We start from the raw sequence: 19171 nt of genomic DNA, 5'->3' as shown, positions 1-19171 counted from the left end.
TGCCAGTCCATCTCATCTCTCCAATGCCTAATATGTCAATATTTATGCGTTCCATTTCTTTCTTAACAATTTCTAATTTTCCTTCATTCATGGCTCTCACTACTCTGTCTTAATCTTGGAGCTCCACTAAAACCTGTCCACTATTGGTAACTCTCGTGGCAATTGAAACATTAGTAGCATAGCTTTCAGCATCATAGCAGCCCACAAGTTAGATCAGTCTTTCTTACCATTTGCTGTTCATCTGAGAGCAGGACAATGAATAAGGATGACCGAAGAAGAAGCTATGCCACTGAGCTGTGGTGCTGGAGTAGTGAATATCTCACAGACTACCAGAGTGCTCCTTCAAGGCCAAAATGATAACACTTCACCTTACATGCTTTTGTGCATCTTGCTAGTAGAGGCTATTCCATGGAAAAGGACATCATGCTTGGAAAGGCAGAGGCTAGATGATGGAGAGGAAGACCCTCAACCAGGTGGATTGACACACTAACTGCCAAAGGGGGCTCTAGTATGTGGGGAAGTGTGAGATGGCATAGGACAGTACAGTGTTCTAATCTGTTGTTTATAGATCACTATGGGTCATACTCAACTTGATGGCACCTGACAATGACTAACATGTTACTATGAAGGGAGCTTTGGTGACCTCGTAAATAAAGAGTTGTGTTGCCAACCCAGTGTAAGTTGGATGAACTCACTAGATAATTCACAGGAAAAAGATAGGAAATCTTCTCCCATGAAGTTTACAGCCTCTGAATATGTGCTGGAGGGTCAGCTATAAGTCAGTTCCTACTGCATGGCACATAACAACAACACAACAACAACAATAATAAAATACAACAACAACAATAATAACATTATTATGAAACAACCTTCTTTTGTCCTGAGATATAAACTCCTGTTAAATACATTTGCTTAGAGTTGCAGTCATATAGATGTTGATCTGATAACATAAAGGTCAATAGTTCAAGTATACCAGTTATTCCATTCAAGGCAGATAAGAATCTGATAAGATTTATAGCCACAACAATGATTCAGAACCTTTATTATGGCAGTTTAATTGGTAACATACTACATCTTTTATCATTATTTTAATTTATTTATGCCATTCATATGACAGGTGGGGTTTTTTTTAACATATTGTTGAATCTTTTTTTATTTAACCTGAGAATTCTATTTTTTAATTAGTTTTTTAAAAGTATTTACATTAACAGCTTTAGTTTGCTTGGCTCCACAATTAACACTCTTGGTATCAGCAGCCAGGAAATTAAATGATGAATTGCATTGGAAAAGTCTGCTGTCGAGTCTTCTCCAAAGTACTGAAGAGCAACGATGTCAGTTTGTAGAGTATGATGTGCCTGATACAGGCCATGGTCTTTGCAATCACTTGCTATGCATCACAGAGCTGGACAATGACTAGGAATAATAGAAGGAGAAATGATGCCTTTGAGTTGTGGTGCTGGAGAAGAGTATTGAATATACCATGGACTGCTAGGAGAACAAACAGGTTCGTTCTGGAGAGGGTGAAACCAGGCTGATCCTTGGAGGCAAGGATTTTGAAGCTTTGTCCGACATACTTTGAACACGTTGCAAGGAGGAACCAGTCCTTTGAGAGGGATGTCATGCTTGGGAGGTTGGAGACACAGCACAGGAGAAATAGATCCTCAATGAGATGGATTGATTCAGTGACTGGGGTAATAGGGGTAGATGTGTCAGATACAGTGAGGTGGGAACAAGACAGAGAAGAGTACAAGGCTGTTGTACATGGTGTCACTATGAGTCACAGGTGACTTGACAGCACATAACAACAACATTTATAATAAACTTTATGATGTTTAAATTATTTTGTTATTCATCTTTATTTGTAGTTTTTACTATTTCACTTTCCTTTTTATACTTTATTTTGAGTTAATATGTTTTATACCCATTTTCTCTATCTACTGTCTCATTGGTTATAATTTTCTTGCCATTTTAATAATTACATTGGGTTTTAAACTATTCCTATTTACCTTTCCAGACTCTGCTTTATATGCTGCTCAATTCTTATAAGTGATCAGATTTTCCTGCTTGATTGGTAGTAATTAAAACTCTTACTGAGCTGAGAATCAAAGAGTACTGTTTTATAGAATGTTTCACAGAACTTCATCTGCTTATAAGTAACTATAAGGAGGTATGTAAACATAGAGCATGCTGACTTATACTGCTAATGAAGAAGTCAGTAGTCTAAACCAACCAGCTGATCTGTGGAAGAATGATGGACAGTTTCCTCCCATAAAGATTTACAGCCTCAGAAACTTTATGTACAGTCTCTATTTTTCAGAATTGGCTTCCTGGCATTGGGTTGTGCTTTCATAACTATACTTCCCTGGACATCAAAGATTATGAGACTCTATTGTAAACCACTTTGCAAATATCCATTCCCTTAGATTGGATATGATATCTAGATATTTATATTTTTCTTCTTTTAAACTTATTTACTTTAAATCACACAATACACTATGTAGAAGAAATGACAATCAACAACTTCATTATCACTACCATTGCCTTTTCACAGTCTAGGTTAATTTCTTTTATTTAATCACATATAACAATGACAAGAATGCCTCATACACAAATTCTTAAAATTAACTATTAAAGTTTCTTGTCAATATTAGCTATGTACCTCTACAAAAGGAATGTGATTATTTTAAGGGCAAAAGAAAATATCTTCACTTTTTCATCTCCGTATCTTTAGCATGTGCAGAGGAAAAATACTATATATTTTGAACAATTAATTGTTCAAAGCATATTTGTTGCATAGCAACTGAATTAGATATTGAAAGCAAGTCTTCCGATTATGAATCCTCAACTGATGCTCCTTCTCATTAAACTAATCTAAAGAGAAAAAAAGGTTCCCTTTCTTTGCTAACAGACTATTCTAGCATTTTCTCTTACTTGATATTTTCCTCAGTCAGGGTAATATCTATCAAGCAAACATGTTCATGTCATGCAGATGAAAGTAAAACACATGTTTAGAGTCTATTAGAACATGTGTTCACTCTCTATCAATCAATCAATCAAACACTGGAAAAACAATTACTTGGTATTTTATTTCTAATAAGTCCAAACAACCAATTATATGAAACGTATAATTTTCCAACATTCTAGGTGTAAAAGGAGCTGATGCACTGTAGGGGTGACAGTGACAAAGTCTGACTTCTGTCCACTTCAAAAAGTGGAACTTTTCCCATCAATAATATCCATAGCAGTAAACAGCTCCTTGGTCAGATATGCCCCCCTCAGCCCCCATGCTTCTGAACCTATTACCACCCACCTTAAGTTTTCTATATTCATTGTTGACTTACAGACTTTACTCCCAGAGTGGAATTTATTAAGAAAATAGGTTGGGAAGAGGGCGAGGCAAAGAATATCTCACAGGGCAAGTCAAAAGCAAGACTAATTCACTGATTAGTAAAATACCTGGTTTCAAGTCAGCAACACAAATTCAAGAAGCCTCTGGATTCCTCAAAGATCTAGGAAGGTTTGCCTCAGAGCAATTATAAGTCATCTTCTCCTTCAAGTATCCATCAAGAACAGCAAATCCTTTAATTATGGCTTTTATCTCAAGGGTCTCTGGTTACACGTTGCCACAGTTTCTCCACAGCAATGCACAATCTCTCCAGTACCATCTCTAGGGTCTCACCACCTCTCTCTCTTTCACCAGAGTCTTGCTCTAGTCTTCCTCAAGTATGGGAGTGGGCTCTCTCTCTCCTCCCCGCCCCGCACCCCCAGTCCCACAGCTGTTGATGATTAGCAAGACCATATGTCTACAGTTAAGGTAGCTCGAGACCACAGGGGACTAATGTAATGGTTAGAAAAGCCAACTTTTAAGCTAACAGTGGACTAGGAAATGAATAAGGTTCCCTGTTTCCTTGTATCTACCTCAACTACTGTATTCTTAAATGTTTTATTCTGACTCATTTCTGTATCTATTGCATTTCCTGATGATTCCCAGTTTTATCACATTAACCCACAGGTTTACCACATTAACCCACAGGTTTAGCAGATAAGAAGAAAAGAGGGACATGATTTTAGGAAAGAAAGGAAAAATACAGGCAATGAAATGATGGATAGTAGCAATATTGCTATATTTCTTCTGCTTTTTCTTATGTAATCCCTGCACAGCACCCAAGGGATATTGGTCAATGAGTGAATAAACAATCATTCTATCACTCTAACAATGAAAATCATCTCTAAGTTTTGTATAAACTGACTTCCAAGAAAACTTGATTTATTATTTTCTTCACTTTGAGGACTACACTGTGCAAAGTGTACAGTTGGTCTTATAGCATTGTACCATTGGTCTTACAGCAATACATTACTGAATATCATACTATATAGTTTGGGGCTTGTTCCATCAGATTATAAATAAATATGAGAATAATAAAATTCCATTAAGTAATAATATTCTCATACATTTGGCCATAAAGAAGGTTCATAGGCAAAAGACTATAATAACTAGGTCAATCTAGTATTTCTATGATTCACAGTATAGAAATTAAAATAAAACTCATTTTGAAATTCTGATTTTTTTTCCGACACAGTATCACACATATATTGCTATATTAAGTTGGATAATTTTACTTTATTAATGAGAAATTAAAACCCATAGCATACACTTCAGACATCTAAATTTTTAAAATTTTATTATGTAAATAAATTAGAATGTATAAAATAGTTTACATATAATTCAAAGAATGTAAAAAAAATCAGTATTATTACTCATTTTTAAAATTACAATATGTGTGATTTGGAGAAAGATAAAAAGAGAAGTATGATAATGCTTAACTACCTCATAGCACGCAGACACATTTATGTGTCCATAATTTAAATTATGCACTGTAATAAAATATTATTTATATTCTTTCCAGTATTACAGTTATCAGGGATAGTCTCCAAATTTTCTTTTACATGGAAGGTTATTTAAAAATAAATTTGCATTGTTCAAAATTATTTATGGTATTTCACACACTTTCAAAAGGTTTATCCACAGGTGACTCTTAATGTTATTTGAGAATAATCTTAGACAACAATTTCAAATTCAGTCCACATATATACCTTCAAGTTTCAACTAAAAAGAAAAAACACCAAAAAACTAAGTAATTTAGTACAATATTTGGTTCCTTAAGATATAAAGACATTTGAAAGTCCTGTAATATTTTTACTTTGAATAAAGCAATTTATAAAACTCTAAAAATATCTCTAATTTTCCATTTAACAATAAATATTGCATGCATTAAGACTTTAGCAAATCATTTAAGTAGATATTAACATTATCAATTGACTGGTAATTAGTATCATTTCACAAAAAAGGATTGATAGTAAATTATTTGGTCTGATATGTGCATACTACAGCATGGTATGTTCAGTGTTGAAAAATAAAGTAAAAGGCAATTACCCTAAAAGACATTTCAAGATTCTCTCCACCCCAGATATCCATTCCTGCATCGTAAGTTCCTATCTCTTCAAAGTAGTTTCTGTCAATAGAAAATAGGCCACCAGCCATAGTAGGGGTCCTAGTTGACAAAAAAAAACAAAAAGAAAAGAATATCTTTTGAAAACAATGTGTGGCGTTTAATGAGACTGTAGCAAGTATTTTTGAGACATTTAAAAAAGGTACTCAAATATCTCAAACTGGAAACTGAAGGTAAGGGATTAAGAAATTTTTAAAATTAATAAGTAGCATTTTCTTTCACACTTTCCATGGAACTAAATTTAAGTAAATCCATGTTTTTCTAAGATGTGTCAGAGATAAATAAGAGCACTGGCATTTTAATATTGAGTTTTCTACATTCCTCTGAAAGGCAAAGTGAAAAGATGTTAGTGCCCTTAGTTATGTGTTCAAAGTGATGAAGTGATCATGAAACTACCAGTTGTTATATTTTGTCTTATAAATTAATTTAACTTAACTCTAGGGTATTTTGGAAACTATCAGAAAGTATTTATATGAAATGATTACTTAATGAATGTTACAAAAATATTTTAACCTAATAGCATTGTGTCTAACATTTTATTTTATTATCTAATTAAAGGATAGACTTAATTGTATACAGGGATACATAAACATAGATCCTATATGCTTTTCAGAATGACATCTAGCCTGGATTCTAAACATTTATCCCTAAGAACATATGTCTTTTGATCCTCATATTCAAAAGACTTTTAAAGAAACTTAAAAGTGTTACATTTTAAGTAATATTCAATAAAGACAATGATTAATACATGAACTATAATACACAATCTATGCAATGTGGTTTGTTAAACAAGAAAATTCTAGCTGTCTACTGTTGAATTTAAACAGACTATATTTGAGAGCCAATATTAGTATGTTGTGTTGAAATTATCAATTTTAATAAATATTAGGAAGCATTTCTAGGAAATAAGTACATAAAAATATTTACAAAATATTTTAACATTTTTAATATTTTTCTAATTAAACCTGTGAATCATAGGCACTGCATAAAAGGATATAACATTTCTCAACCCTGATAGCTTATTGGGGAACAAACCCAAAAAGCCCCTAAAATGTGTCCATGCTCATATACTACCCTTTAAAAATTCCCATTTAATTAGTCTAGGGTGGATCTAACTATCTGGTATTTTATAACATTCCCAGGTTACTCTATTTTGCTGCCAAACATGAGAAAATCAATCCCCTAATTTAAAGTAATCATCCAATAGTTTGTGAGTATATTAAAAAGTTGTATTGCTTTTCTCAAAATTATATTCTTCTCTGCCACAGGTTATGCTCACATTTTGCAACTAAAATGGATAGTTCATAGAAAAACCACCAACTAATATTGTACTTGGATACATCTCATATTGCAAAGTTCTCTGTTTCTCCCAGTGCTCTCACTGTTACGCACTCAGGTAATTAACTGTCCATCATTTGGAGTAGTAGAGCCTTGCTTAAACTCAGAGCTGCTTTATTACTTCTATTCTTGCTGCGTTCCTAACACGTACAGTATCATTGACCTGAGTTACAATGAGAAACATTAACAAAGCTAAACAGATGGTAATTACGAAGTAGTCTTGACCCTTAAATGATTGGGGTTTTGGAACTCTGTGGTAATAACTGCATAAGGTATTTTGGAGCTGGATAGTCTATTTAATAAAATGAGAACCAAAAAATTGCCGTAATTATCCTATCATAATGCAACTAAGTGCTTAAGAATGTTAAAGAATGCATTTTTAATCACCAGTTCTGAGTGCCTGTCCACTTACCTACTAATAAAATACTGATGTATTTGAACTTAAAGATATAGTTATACTGAATTTATTTCTTAGGGTTATTCATCATTCCTATAAATATGTGAAAAGTATTATAAATGGGTAAATTATACATGTTTAACCAAAACGCAAATAAATTTTACTTACACTTGAAAGCAACCAGAAGAAAAATTCTGCCTGCATTTTCCAGAAGACAGACATTTCTAGAGAGGATTTTTTTCCCCCAAAATTAATTCTCATGCAATCTAGGGGTGATGCACTATATTAATTAATATTTAACATTGATAGCCATAGGCAATGTTATGCAACATGTTTTGTACTGTGTTGATGGCTTATGAGTATTTCTACTGTTTTATTTAGATATGCTCGTGTCACCTTGAGTCCTAGTGGTGCAGAGGTTAAGCAGTTAGATGTTAATGAAAAGGTCAGCAATTTGGAACCACAAGTTCCTTCATATGGCAGTCTACCTCCTTGAAGATTTACAGCTTTGGAAACCCTGAAGGGAGGTTCTACTCTCTTCTGTTGTATAGAGTGGTTATGAGTCAGAATTGACTTAGCGATTCTGGGTTTGATTTTGTTTGATGTGGCTTTAAAAGTTCAAAAATATCTAACAAAGCAAAAGGCCTGATTGTTGTTGTGTTGGGTACTGTATGTTCAGAAGAGACCCATGGCTGACCCTACAGTGGATTTTCATAGGCAGTATGTTGCATGGGAGCTGAATGCCCATCTTGCTCCCTTGCAGTGTGTACCTTTGGGATTGCAGTATAACTTTTTTTTTTTTTTTCACTCCTAGGCCACCAGAACTCCCTAAAATTAGAGGCAATTAAACAGTTTGATTTGCAAGTTTTGCCATGGAATCTCACACCAACAAAACCAGTTCAATTCATTTTTATTGGAGGAAAAGCAATAATCCTCTCAATGGTGGAAACACTATCTAACCCATAGTCATAAGGTGGAAGAGGTAAATACACAATAAACAATAAGGATAGGTGGCATTCTAACTGTATTTAGTTACTTTAACAAAAGTCTTTTGAATTATTTTTGTTGTATCTTCTTTATTGAAATTATGAGTAACAGAGAAAAAGTAAGGTGAATTGTTCATTCACAAAGAAGTCTTACTAATATTGTTGTGTGACTCCCAGCTAGAACCAACCCACAAATGACTTTGCAGCAGGTCTTCACAGGCAGTTAATTGCATGGGAGTAGATTGCCCATCCTTCTCCAGTCTTACTAAAGAAGTGTTAATAATCTGTGGTATCTGCTTTAGGCAGCGTTTTTCTGTGGTCTGATAAGTGTGTTTGGTGAAAATGTTCAAGATGTTTATAACGGAGGCCAACAACATTTATTGCAGTGTGGCTAGTGCAAAAGAGGTGAGAAATGCAGGCACAGATGTCTCTGCATCTTTCTTAAAAATGAATACCTCTGTATTCTTCAGCAGGCTCCAGGAACTGTTTTTAGTGTCACGTTAGAAGATCAATGTTCTGTTTTAAACTATAGGGAGATTATTAATCTATTGCATCACAGATGCTTTGTTGTTGTTAATTCAACCCATTCTGTTTTTCCAAAAGAGTACTTCTAATTCCTCATGTTCTTTGATTCTAGGTAATATTATTTAAACAATTATATACAAATTGAAGATTGATTAATATTTATCTTCAGGTCTCAAACCCTAGAATGCTTACACTGTGGTAAGCAATTTCATAAGAAATATATTAGTAAACGAATAAATAAATAAACTTATCTCAGTAGTCTTTTGAGCAGTCCTAACTCACCCTATCTTATTTTTCAAAACAATAACTTACTGCCCTCAAGTCCATTATGAGTCATAATGACTCTCAGTGCAGTTTCTAAGGTTGTGAATCTTAAAAGGGGGCTGCCAGTCTTTCTCCTGAAGATCCACAGGTGGATTAAAAGCACCAGAGAGGCACAGCCTTGGAGTTAGTCCTCTAACTTGAGAGCGTCTACATCATGATGTCCTACCCCATCCTACCTACTCATAAAATAGTTTCATTCACTATGCCTTCATCCCATTAGTATTTGAACCTCAGCAGAATCTTTAACATCAAATTTTAAATTGTTCCTAACCTTTTACAATAGCATAAAATGACCTAATGTGCAAAACCATCTTCTCCAAAACTGGCTATGCCTTTGAATATGCTTCAGTACATAAATTAACATAAAATAAGTTTTAATTGTCACTTCTTAAACTCACCTCATTGCAGTCATTCCATTACAGCCTAAGTTTTTGCATTATTTCCATTATTTGCATTATTTCCATGAGATCACTTAAACATGAGTTTTGTTAAGTCACTCTCAAGTCTTCTTCACATCAGCCTTTCTCATTATACATGAACATTTCAGAATATATTTCACACCCCTTAAAATATTACATCCTCATTGTTCCCATAATAGGTGAATTTCATGGAATTGTAACTCTTACTCTGGTTGCAAACTATTTAACACTATTTCATAGTCAAGATGTTGCATTCTGAGAGCTAGCTTTCTAGTTATTCATAACTTCCTACATTTTAAAATCCTTGTTTCAATTTTATGGAAGTTGTTTTTGATCCTTTATTTGTGATTTCTGTCCCAATGTTCACATTAATTGTTACCCTTTTAGTACTCTTACCCTTTCAGTAAAGCACCCTAGCTTAGCATCCTTAGTTCTCTGTCCTTGTCTGACCCAGCTCACTATTTGTAACTCTCAGAACCTGGGGTAAACTATTTCTTCTCTGCATCTACTTCTATTCTTAAAACAAAGAATCATTGGAAATGAAATAGTTGAGATCAATTGATTATAGTAACAATTCATGCTATTGATTGTGCTTAGTCTATAGCATCATTAACAATCCTTTTATCTGGTATCTTTCCCACCAGTCTCATTTTAATGGATTTTTTTTAAACAAAATCATTTAGCTTCTTCTCAAAACCAGATTAATTTAATATGTAAAATATTAATTCCCTTAATCTCTACCTTAATATGTTTATGTATCTTTCTGTGTCTTCTTCCTTCTTTTTTTTTGAAAGAATATCCCTTTTCTTTTTATCATAACTATCATATACTTGTGCCTGTAGGAAACTCCTAAGTATTCATTCAACCACTTCTCAGTGACTATTACATTTGTGCTTTATACTTTTGACTTCCAGATTGTACCCTGGAGCTTAAAAATCTACTCAGTTATGGTCCAACCTAAACCAAAATCATTTTAACTTCCTCCTATAACTCATTCAAACGAAGGACATATATTTTCTATTCTCTTCACTGGTAACCTTACTGAAAGGCTAGTCTCTAAGTACTCCCTCAACTCCTCTTAACCTTCTAACTGGAGTCTGTATCCTGTTGCTCATCTACTGTAACTTCTTTGTGAAAGGTCCCTATTGATTCTGAACTACATCAGTGTGTCCTCAACTTCCTCCTCTAAAAGCATTTAACACAATTCATCAGCCTCTTTGCTTAAGTTTTTTTCCCCCTCCTCTAATTCCCATGACATTGCTCTATCGAGGCATTCCTTTACCAATTTAACCACTCATTTTATGATGTGTTATCTTTTCCTCTTCTTTTTCCTTACTTGTTACCACACTGAATAAGTTCATTTCCACATCTGTGACATTATATGTTTTGCTACAAATGTATGCATTTAAAAATGATGTTCTCTTGCCCTGAAATATAGTTCTCCTCAGGAGCTCTTAGCCTCACTTTCTTCTTTCTATATCTCTTTAAGTTCATTCATCATATGACTTTAACAGTCATTTCCAAGCAGTTGTCTCCTGATCTGTACTTTCATTTCTAACTTCTTCCCTCTGCATCAATTTTGCTTTTAAAATCCTACCAAAAAAAGGTATTTTCTGACTCTGCTGAGTGTATATAACACAGAATTTGAATCTTACAACCTTTCTGCATCTGAAATCTTCACTCAGATTTGACTTAGATTGGTTTTCTTCATAATTTTTAAGGCCTTTATTTGGCAAACAATCTTGCCAATTCAGAATTTAGAAGCAAATTAAATGCATTTTTCTCTAATTCCTTTTTAATTCTACTATGCCAAATAAAAGAAAGCAGAAGAGAGGGTAGGGAAGGAAGCAAAAACATGAATATTAAATGTGATTAAAGAATTTTACAAATTACAAAATTTTTTTCATATGTAGTATATGATAAAATGCATTGAGCTCATGTTAGTTATGAATCTATAGAGTTTTTTAATAGGAGAAATTATTGTTTTTAGAGTGTAAATTGGCTAAGATTTTGATCAAAGAAGGTAATTCAAATCCTATTGATTAAAAGAAATACAAATAGTTTCAAACCTATTTCTACAGGAAAAAGAAGAAAAATTGAAGAAAGTTCTACTTGATATGAACATATGACTTGTATTGCTGCCAAAGAAAGCATTTGACAATGAATATTAGAGTCAAGTATCTTGTTCTACGATTAAAGGACTATCTTCTCAGTAAGAAAGTAATGCCATCACTTTCCACCTCGATTATTTTCCTTTTTCCTTAATCCTTTTTTATAATCCTCAGTCTATTATAACCCTAAATCTTCAAGAGGATGTGCAATAGTTGGTGAAAATGTTAATCCTTTCATTTTTTTTACTCTGTGTTTAATGGGAATTAAAGAAATAATGACAGCTGAAATCAGATTATTTCAAATATTTTGCCAGAATTATAAAATAACTTAGTATATAAATTTGAAATTTAATTCATAACCTTGAAAACACTCTCTGTTTTTATAATTTCAATAAACTTGTGAAGTTTTATAAGTTATCTCTACAACCAACTGTTGAATTTCTGGTTAAAAGTTGCCATACAGTCAATTCCAATTCGTGGCAAGTATATGTTTTATAAAGCAATTTTCTTTCATTGGTTTATCTTGGATGTAATTTCAAGAACCACTAACTGGTTTGTGTGTTTTTCCTATGTTATTGCTATGTGGGCTTGATTTGTCAACCTTTAAGGTTGCACCACCTGCTGTTATTGCTGTTATGTGCCATCAAGTCGTTTGTGACTCACAGCATCCCTATGTAAAACTCTGAACTCTCTTCTATCCTGAATCAGCCTTATCATCTCTAACACATCTACACCCACTATCCCAGTCACTCAGTCAATCCATCTCATTGAAGGTCTTCCTCTCTTATGCTGTCCCTCCACCCTCTCATGCATTATGTCCCTCTCCAAGGACTGGTCACTCCTTGCAACAATCCCAACGTATGTCACATGAAGCTTCAGAATCCTTGCCTCCAAGGAGTAACCTGTTTCATGTTTTCTAAGATGAACGTGTTTGTTCTGCTGGCAGTCCATGGTATATTCAGTACTCTTCTCCAGCACCACAGATCTAAGACATCAATTCTCTTTCTATCATCCCTAGATTGTCCAGCTTTGTGATGCATAGCAATTAATTGCAAAGACCATGGCCTGGATCAGGCACACATTAGTCTCTAGACTGATCATCAGTACTGTGGAGAGGTCCCTGACAGCAGAATTTCCTAATGCAATTTGTCTTTTGATTTCCTGGCTGCTGGTACTATTCATGTTGATTGTGGAGCCAAAAAAACTGAAGATGTTAGCAATCTCAATCTCTTCATCATCTATCATGATGTTTCCAATCTGCCCAGTGGTAAGAATCATTGTTTTCTTGATATTGAGCTTCAATCTATATTTAAGGTTGTAGTTCTTAACCATTTGCAGCAACACTTCAGGTCCTCCTTAGTGTCAGCAAGCAAGGGTTGTATCATCTGCATAAAACAGGTTGTTGATGAGTCTTCCTCCAATCCTGATACCATATTCCTTCTCATAGAGCCCAGCCTCCCAAATGATCTATTCTGCATGCAGATTAAAAAGATATGGAGATAGGATGCATCCCTGTCATATATCCTTCCTGATTTTGAACCGTTCAGTGTTTCCTTGCTCTGTTCTGACCACTGCCTCCTAGTCCAAGTATAGGTTTCACATAAGTAAAATCAAGTTCTCTGGGATTCCCATTCTCCTACATATTTTCTAAATTAATTAGAAGGAATGTAATATTACTGCTATTTTCTTCAAAAATATAGGTGAAAAGATCTAATAAGAGGTCCAAAATATTTTTAACTTCTTTAAAAATAAATACATATTAGATTACACTTTATTGTGAGCAAGTAATGAAGAATGTTAACCCATTGGGTACTCACAAATTCAGCTTTTTCTTTCAAAGTCATTGTTTTGCTATTAACATTGATCTTTCTATGTAGTTGCTCTAAAAAAGGACAACTAATCAACTATTTGCTGTAGAGTCAGGAAAACACTCATAGCTGACCCTCCAACAATTTATGAGGCTTAAAACACACAGGAAGGAATGTTCTATTTTCTTCCTGCAGAGCTGCTAGTGTGTTCAAACTGCCAAAAAAGAGCTGCCTGTGGGTTACCAATGGTACTCATTATGGACAAGGTCAAGAGCTCTCTTCTCTATGGACTTCTTCACTGTATGTATTAGTTTTTAGAAAGGTCTCAAAGGCTCTAAGGAAATCTACCTCAATTTCTCTCTTTAAGTTTAAATGTAGATTTTAGTTCAATTAAAGAAAATCTAACAGTTGCCTCTGGATAGGGCAAGATTCAGAGCTGTTGTTCATAGAGTCACTATGGGTTGTAGTCAGCTCAATGGTGCAGAACAGTCACAACAACAAATAAAAATTACAATATGGCTCACACACCAACATCAAGGGGGAAAAAAGTCCTTTGCCACTGACCCAATGAGTAACATCATGACAAAAGACTGAGAAAAGACTGAAGTTGTCAAGTATCTCCTTTACTTGGACCCATAAATAACACTGATGGTAATAACAATCAAGAAATCAAAGATGTGCTTCATTGGAAAACCTGCTATCGATGACCTTTCCAAAGTGCTAACAAGAAGGTTGCCAGTTTAAAGACTACAGTGTGTCTGAACCAAGCCATAGTCCTTTCAATTACTTCCACATATTTTAAAGTTGGGCAATGAATAAGGAGGACAGAAGAAGAATCAATGCCATTTAATTGTGATGTTAGAGAAAAAAGTATTGAATATACTACAGACTGTCAAAACAGCAAACAAGCCTGTCCTGGAGAAAATAAAACCAGGGTGCTCCTTAGAGGCAAGTGCTGTAATTTTGTCCTGCACACTTTGAGCATGCTGTCAGAAGAGGTCAAAGTGAAGATCAGAGAAACAAAGGAGACCCTCAACAAGATGTATCGACATAGTAATTATAACAATAAACTCAAGTGTAATCTGGATGGAACAATGTAAATAACAACAACAAAAATGAGAGTTCTGGTAACATGTACCATATGGAGTTGTGTTATTAACCCAGAGGCTGTGCTTATTAACTGATGTCTCAACTCTATCAGAGACTCCAAGAAGAAGGGAAGTCTCCTCATGCTGCAATTTCAGCCTTGGAAACACAATGCAGGATTGTTATGAGTCGGAACTGATTTGGCAGTGAGTTAGGTGATCAATTAATAAGTAACCCACAATTGCCAAAGCCAAAGCCTGCTTCAGTCCTATTTCTTTGATAATATACAAGAATTAAAAAAAGTAGATGTGATTATTTGGAGCTGTTCACAAGCTATCAAAGCTATATTAAAAATATTTCAATCATGCATTTAGTTACTTTGATCTTAAGTTTTAATTCCAACTAAGAAAAAATAAATACATGAAGGAACAGATGAATATTAATAAAAATAAATATTAAAGTAATTTAAATGCCAGGAATTATAACTAATAATTACTTTATTGTTTGTTTAATATGGATAGCAAATAGTAAAAAAATATAAAAGTCTTATTTTACTTCAGGAAGATAATATAATTTTCAAAGTGGAAAGGAAGAAGGTCATCTTAACAATATTAATAATCATTAAATAGAAAAGTGTTCATAAGGTAAAAGACTACATAGTGAAAGTGTCCATTTATGCACATACTCAGAATCAGGAAAAGTAGCCAAAAATAAAAGAAATTATTGGTGGTTCTAAATAGTTGATTCAGAGAATGACTTCTTTGTGTACTACAGAAGATCCAATTAGGGAGGGGATTAGGAAGTCTTCTGTGGGGTGAAAATATTTTACATATTGCTATGGGTGGAAACAACATAGGAGAATATGTAGGGAAGGTACATATTGCTTCATATGTATGTCTGTCACTACATCTATATCAAGATCTCTATCTTTATATCTATATGTATGTCTCTGTCAATATATATATCATATATATATAATGTATTTAAAAACTCGAAATAATTTACTTTAAAGAGTTAATGAGGTACAACAAAAGGATTTTAAAAAGTAGATTTTGAAATAACAATTTAAATTGTAGATTTCTAACTTATTTCCATCAGTGGAAAATTAAAACAGAAACTTAATTTCTATATAAGTATTAATTGAGTGTCAATTTCAAAGCATAATTAAAAGAGTAGACGGTAACATTTAAGGCAGGTTCTTTTCTATATATGCATGTACGTTCATAATCACTCACTCACTCATTGCCATTAACTTGGAACAACCTAATAGCAGACCCTCCAGCAAATTTTTTGAACCTAACTATCTCTCCAAAGGAGATTACCCATCTTTCTTCCTTAGAGAACTTACAAGATTCAAGTTGACTGTCATTAAGTTAGCAGTGCAAAATCTTACCCGTTAACCACTAGAGTACCATGGTTGATGTTGTTGATAGGTGGCATTGAATCAATGCGCCCCTATTCAACAACATGTGAATATTGTCCTATTCTGTACCATTTTCAAGATCTCTTACCTGCTAAACCCAATTGTTACAATAATTGTATCAAACAATCTCATTGAAAGTCATCATTTCTTTTGCTGACCATCCACCATTCCCAGCATGATGTCATTTCCCAAGGACTGGCCCCTCTTGACAACATGCTCCAAATGTCATCATTCTTGCCTCTACGGAGTAAGCTGATTACACCTTCTTCAAGACAGAGTTGTTTGTTCTTTTGGCAGTCCACAAAATATTCAGTATTCTTTGCCAACACCACAATTTAAAGGCAATGATTCTTCTCTGGTCTTCCTTACCCATTGTTGAATATTTAGATGCATCAAAATACCATAGCTTGGGTTAGTGCCCTATAGCCTCTAAACTTATACTCTGGCTTTTTAGCACTTTGCAGATGTGCTTGATAGTAGATTTTACCAAGCAACAAGTCTTTTGATTTCTTGATCATTGATTCCTTGAGGATTTAAAGAAAAATAAAGTTATTGACAACTTCAATCTTTTCTCCATCTATTATTGATCCAATGGTAATGATTTTTGCTTTCTTGATGTTCAGAAATAGTCTATATTTAACAGTGTATTCTTTGATTTTTGCAATACACATTTGGTATTAGGACTTTTAAAAATGGCTTTTCTAGCCATTGCTTTAGCACACTGAGGCATGATCTCCAGATGCATCAACTGCAGACACATAGTTCACTGTTAATCAATGTCTTCTACATTATCAACAGCTGTGAGCCCAACATAAGAGAGAGATATGACTCAGATTGTGGAGTGTGTGGTGAGGTATAACTGTGGAGATGGAGCCAAAATCAAAGGTTCTGCTTGTTGGACAAATGAAGGAAGAGCTGATTTGTGTCTGCTGTGAGACAAAGCTCACTGGATGATTGCAGACACTGGAGAGTTCAGGTATTTATATTCTTTAACTAAATCTGGACCCCCACCCTTCTCACAACTTATCTCCTTAATAAACCCTCAACTCTGAAAAAAGTCCATGAGTCAATTTGCATTAATATCAGATGCAGTAATTAATAGAAATAGGTTCAGGAGTGTGAGGTGGGAGACTACGTCTGACCTTGTAACTGTTTGGCACTGTGGATGTTAGTAATGGGAACAATTCCCCTTTGTGAAACTGGTAGAAATAAGATTCAGGCATTCCCTCATTGATATTGGTCCTTTTACAAAGTGTTTCAAGTTTTCTTCACATTCTACTAGAAGTTGTGTCACTTGCATAATCTGTTGATCAATCTCCCTCCAATTCTGATACCATATTCTTCTTTAGATAACCCATGATCTCAAATTATTTGTTCAATATATATAGATTGAATGTGTATGGAGAAATGATGCAGTATTTATGTACATCTTTCCTGATTTAAAATCATGCAGATTTCTTTTCTTACATGAGGACAGCAGCTTCTTGTATAGATTTTGTATGAGCACAACTAAGTGTTCTTTAATTTATAGTCTTCTCAAAGGTAGCCATAATTTGTTATTATTTGCATAGTCAATAAAACACAAGTAAACATATTTATGGTATTCTCTGCTTTCAGGCAAGATCTATCTGACATCATTTCACTGCCCCTTCTGAATGCAGCCTGGCAGTTCCCTATTGATGTAACGTTCTATCCATTTAAAAAAAATCCTCAGCAAGTGTTTACTTGCATATATTGGTAAGATTGTTTGATAATTTGCACATTCTCTTGGATTACCCATTTTAGTTTGGTGTAAATATGGATTTCTTCTAATCAGTTGGCCAGTCTTTCAAATTTCTTGGCATAGAGTAGTAAGCACATACTGTTCTTTTTTGTTAAGTCACCTCAATTGTTATTCAATCAGTTCCTGGTGCCTTATTTTTTGCCAATGCCTTTGGTCCAGCTTGAAATTCTTCCTTCCTTACCATTGGTTCCTGATTATATGCTAGTTCTGAAAAGCAGCCAGTGTTGACCAGTTCTTCTTGGTACAGTAACTCTATGTATTCCTTCCATTTTCTTTTGATGATTCATGCATCATCAAGATTTTGCTCATAGACCCTTTAGTATTACCAACAGAAGCTTGAATTTATTCTTCAGTACTTTGAGGTTGGTGGCCTAGTGGGTAAAATGTTGTGCTGTCAATTTAAATGCAAGTAGTTTTACTCCACCAGTTAATCTGTGGATGAAAAGTAGGCAGTCTCTTGTAGTGCAATTTACAGCCTCTGAAAATCTGCTGGAGATCAACTATGAATCACTTCTGACTCACAGCATTGCATAGAAATAGTGCGAGCCCCATAATATATATATAACTAAATCTTGAGCTTCCACACCCAGGACACTTATGCTGTTCTCTCTGACTTGTTCTTAGTATATGAGACTAAAACCACAGTGTGTTACTTTAGAGCTGGGATTGACAAATTAATTTTTGAATAACTAGTATCTAGCACAGTGCTCAAAAGTATCTACACATTTGTATTTGCATAGGGAATTATACTCATTAAAATATTTTAAACCAAATCCACTCAAAAGCCATATGTGACAGCAAAACAACAACAACAAAAAATTATAATGCATCCTGGACCAATTTAATGATTTTGAGTATAATCTTCAGTACTGGGTAATTAAGGTGTTCTTGTGGCCTAATGGCAAGAAGCTGTGCTGCAATCCCAAAGGCAGTGGTTCAAATTCACCAGCTGCTCTGTAACAGGAAGATGTACAATCAACTCCTATGCAATTAACTGCCTCCAGAAACTGCTGGAGGGTAAGCTATGGGTTGGTTCCAACTCAATGGCACACAAGAACAACAAAAAGGTAATTAATGACACTAGTCATCTATTCAACTATGTAATTCATATTCATTTAGTGATAATATGCTTGATTATTTTTGTACTCAACCATTTCCAAGGCTGTACTGCAAATAGGCTACTGACTCAAAGTACATTTGTTGCAATAAATATATTTCTTTTTTATTTTTCATGAAATACAGGCAAAAGGAATTGTTTTGCCAAGAAAAGTTGAAGAATTATCATAAGTAATAACTGATCATTAGCCTCAGTCAATGAACCCAAGGATGTGGACCAAAATTTTATTCCACTTCTATATGGCAGCTTTGACAAAACTCCAGCTGATGGTGCCAAGTAAAATCCTCAATCCATCGTATCAAAATTTTACTTCTCCTCCCAAATATAATCCACTCTGCAACTGG

At 34.3% G+C, this 19171-nt stretch overlaps 1 protein-coding gene across 1 annotated transcript in view; it reads right to left on the bottom strand.

The window, feature by feature from the left end:
• The window catches only part of GALNT13 (UDP-N-acetyl-alpha-D-galactosamine:polypeptide N-acetylgalactosaminyltransferase 13 (GalNAc-T13)), an 869120-nt gene that overhangs the window by 321890 nt on the left and 528059 nt on the right, over positions 1-19171 (bottom strand). The window contains exon 8 of the mRNA XM_006880780.1: positions 5435-5552. Coding sequence (XP_006880842.1) covers positions 5435-5552 — 118 coding nt within the window. The remainder of the gene's footprint in view (positions 1-5434; positions 5553-19171) is intronic.

Source organism: Elephantulus edwardii, unplaced genomic scaffold (assembly GCF_000299155.1).
Source record: "Elephantulus edwardii isolate Elephantulus edwardi_28Jun2011 unplaced genomic scaffold, EleEdw1.0 scaffold00010, whole genome shotgun sequence".
Lineage (NCBI taxonomy): Eukaryota > Metazoa > Chordata > Mammalia > Macroscelidea > Macroscelididae > Elephantulus > Elephantulus edwardii.
Note: the sequence above shows the minus strand (reverse complement) of the source record. Positions and strands in the feature narration are given on the sequence as shown.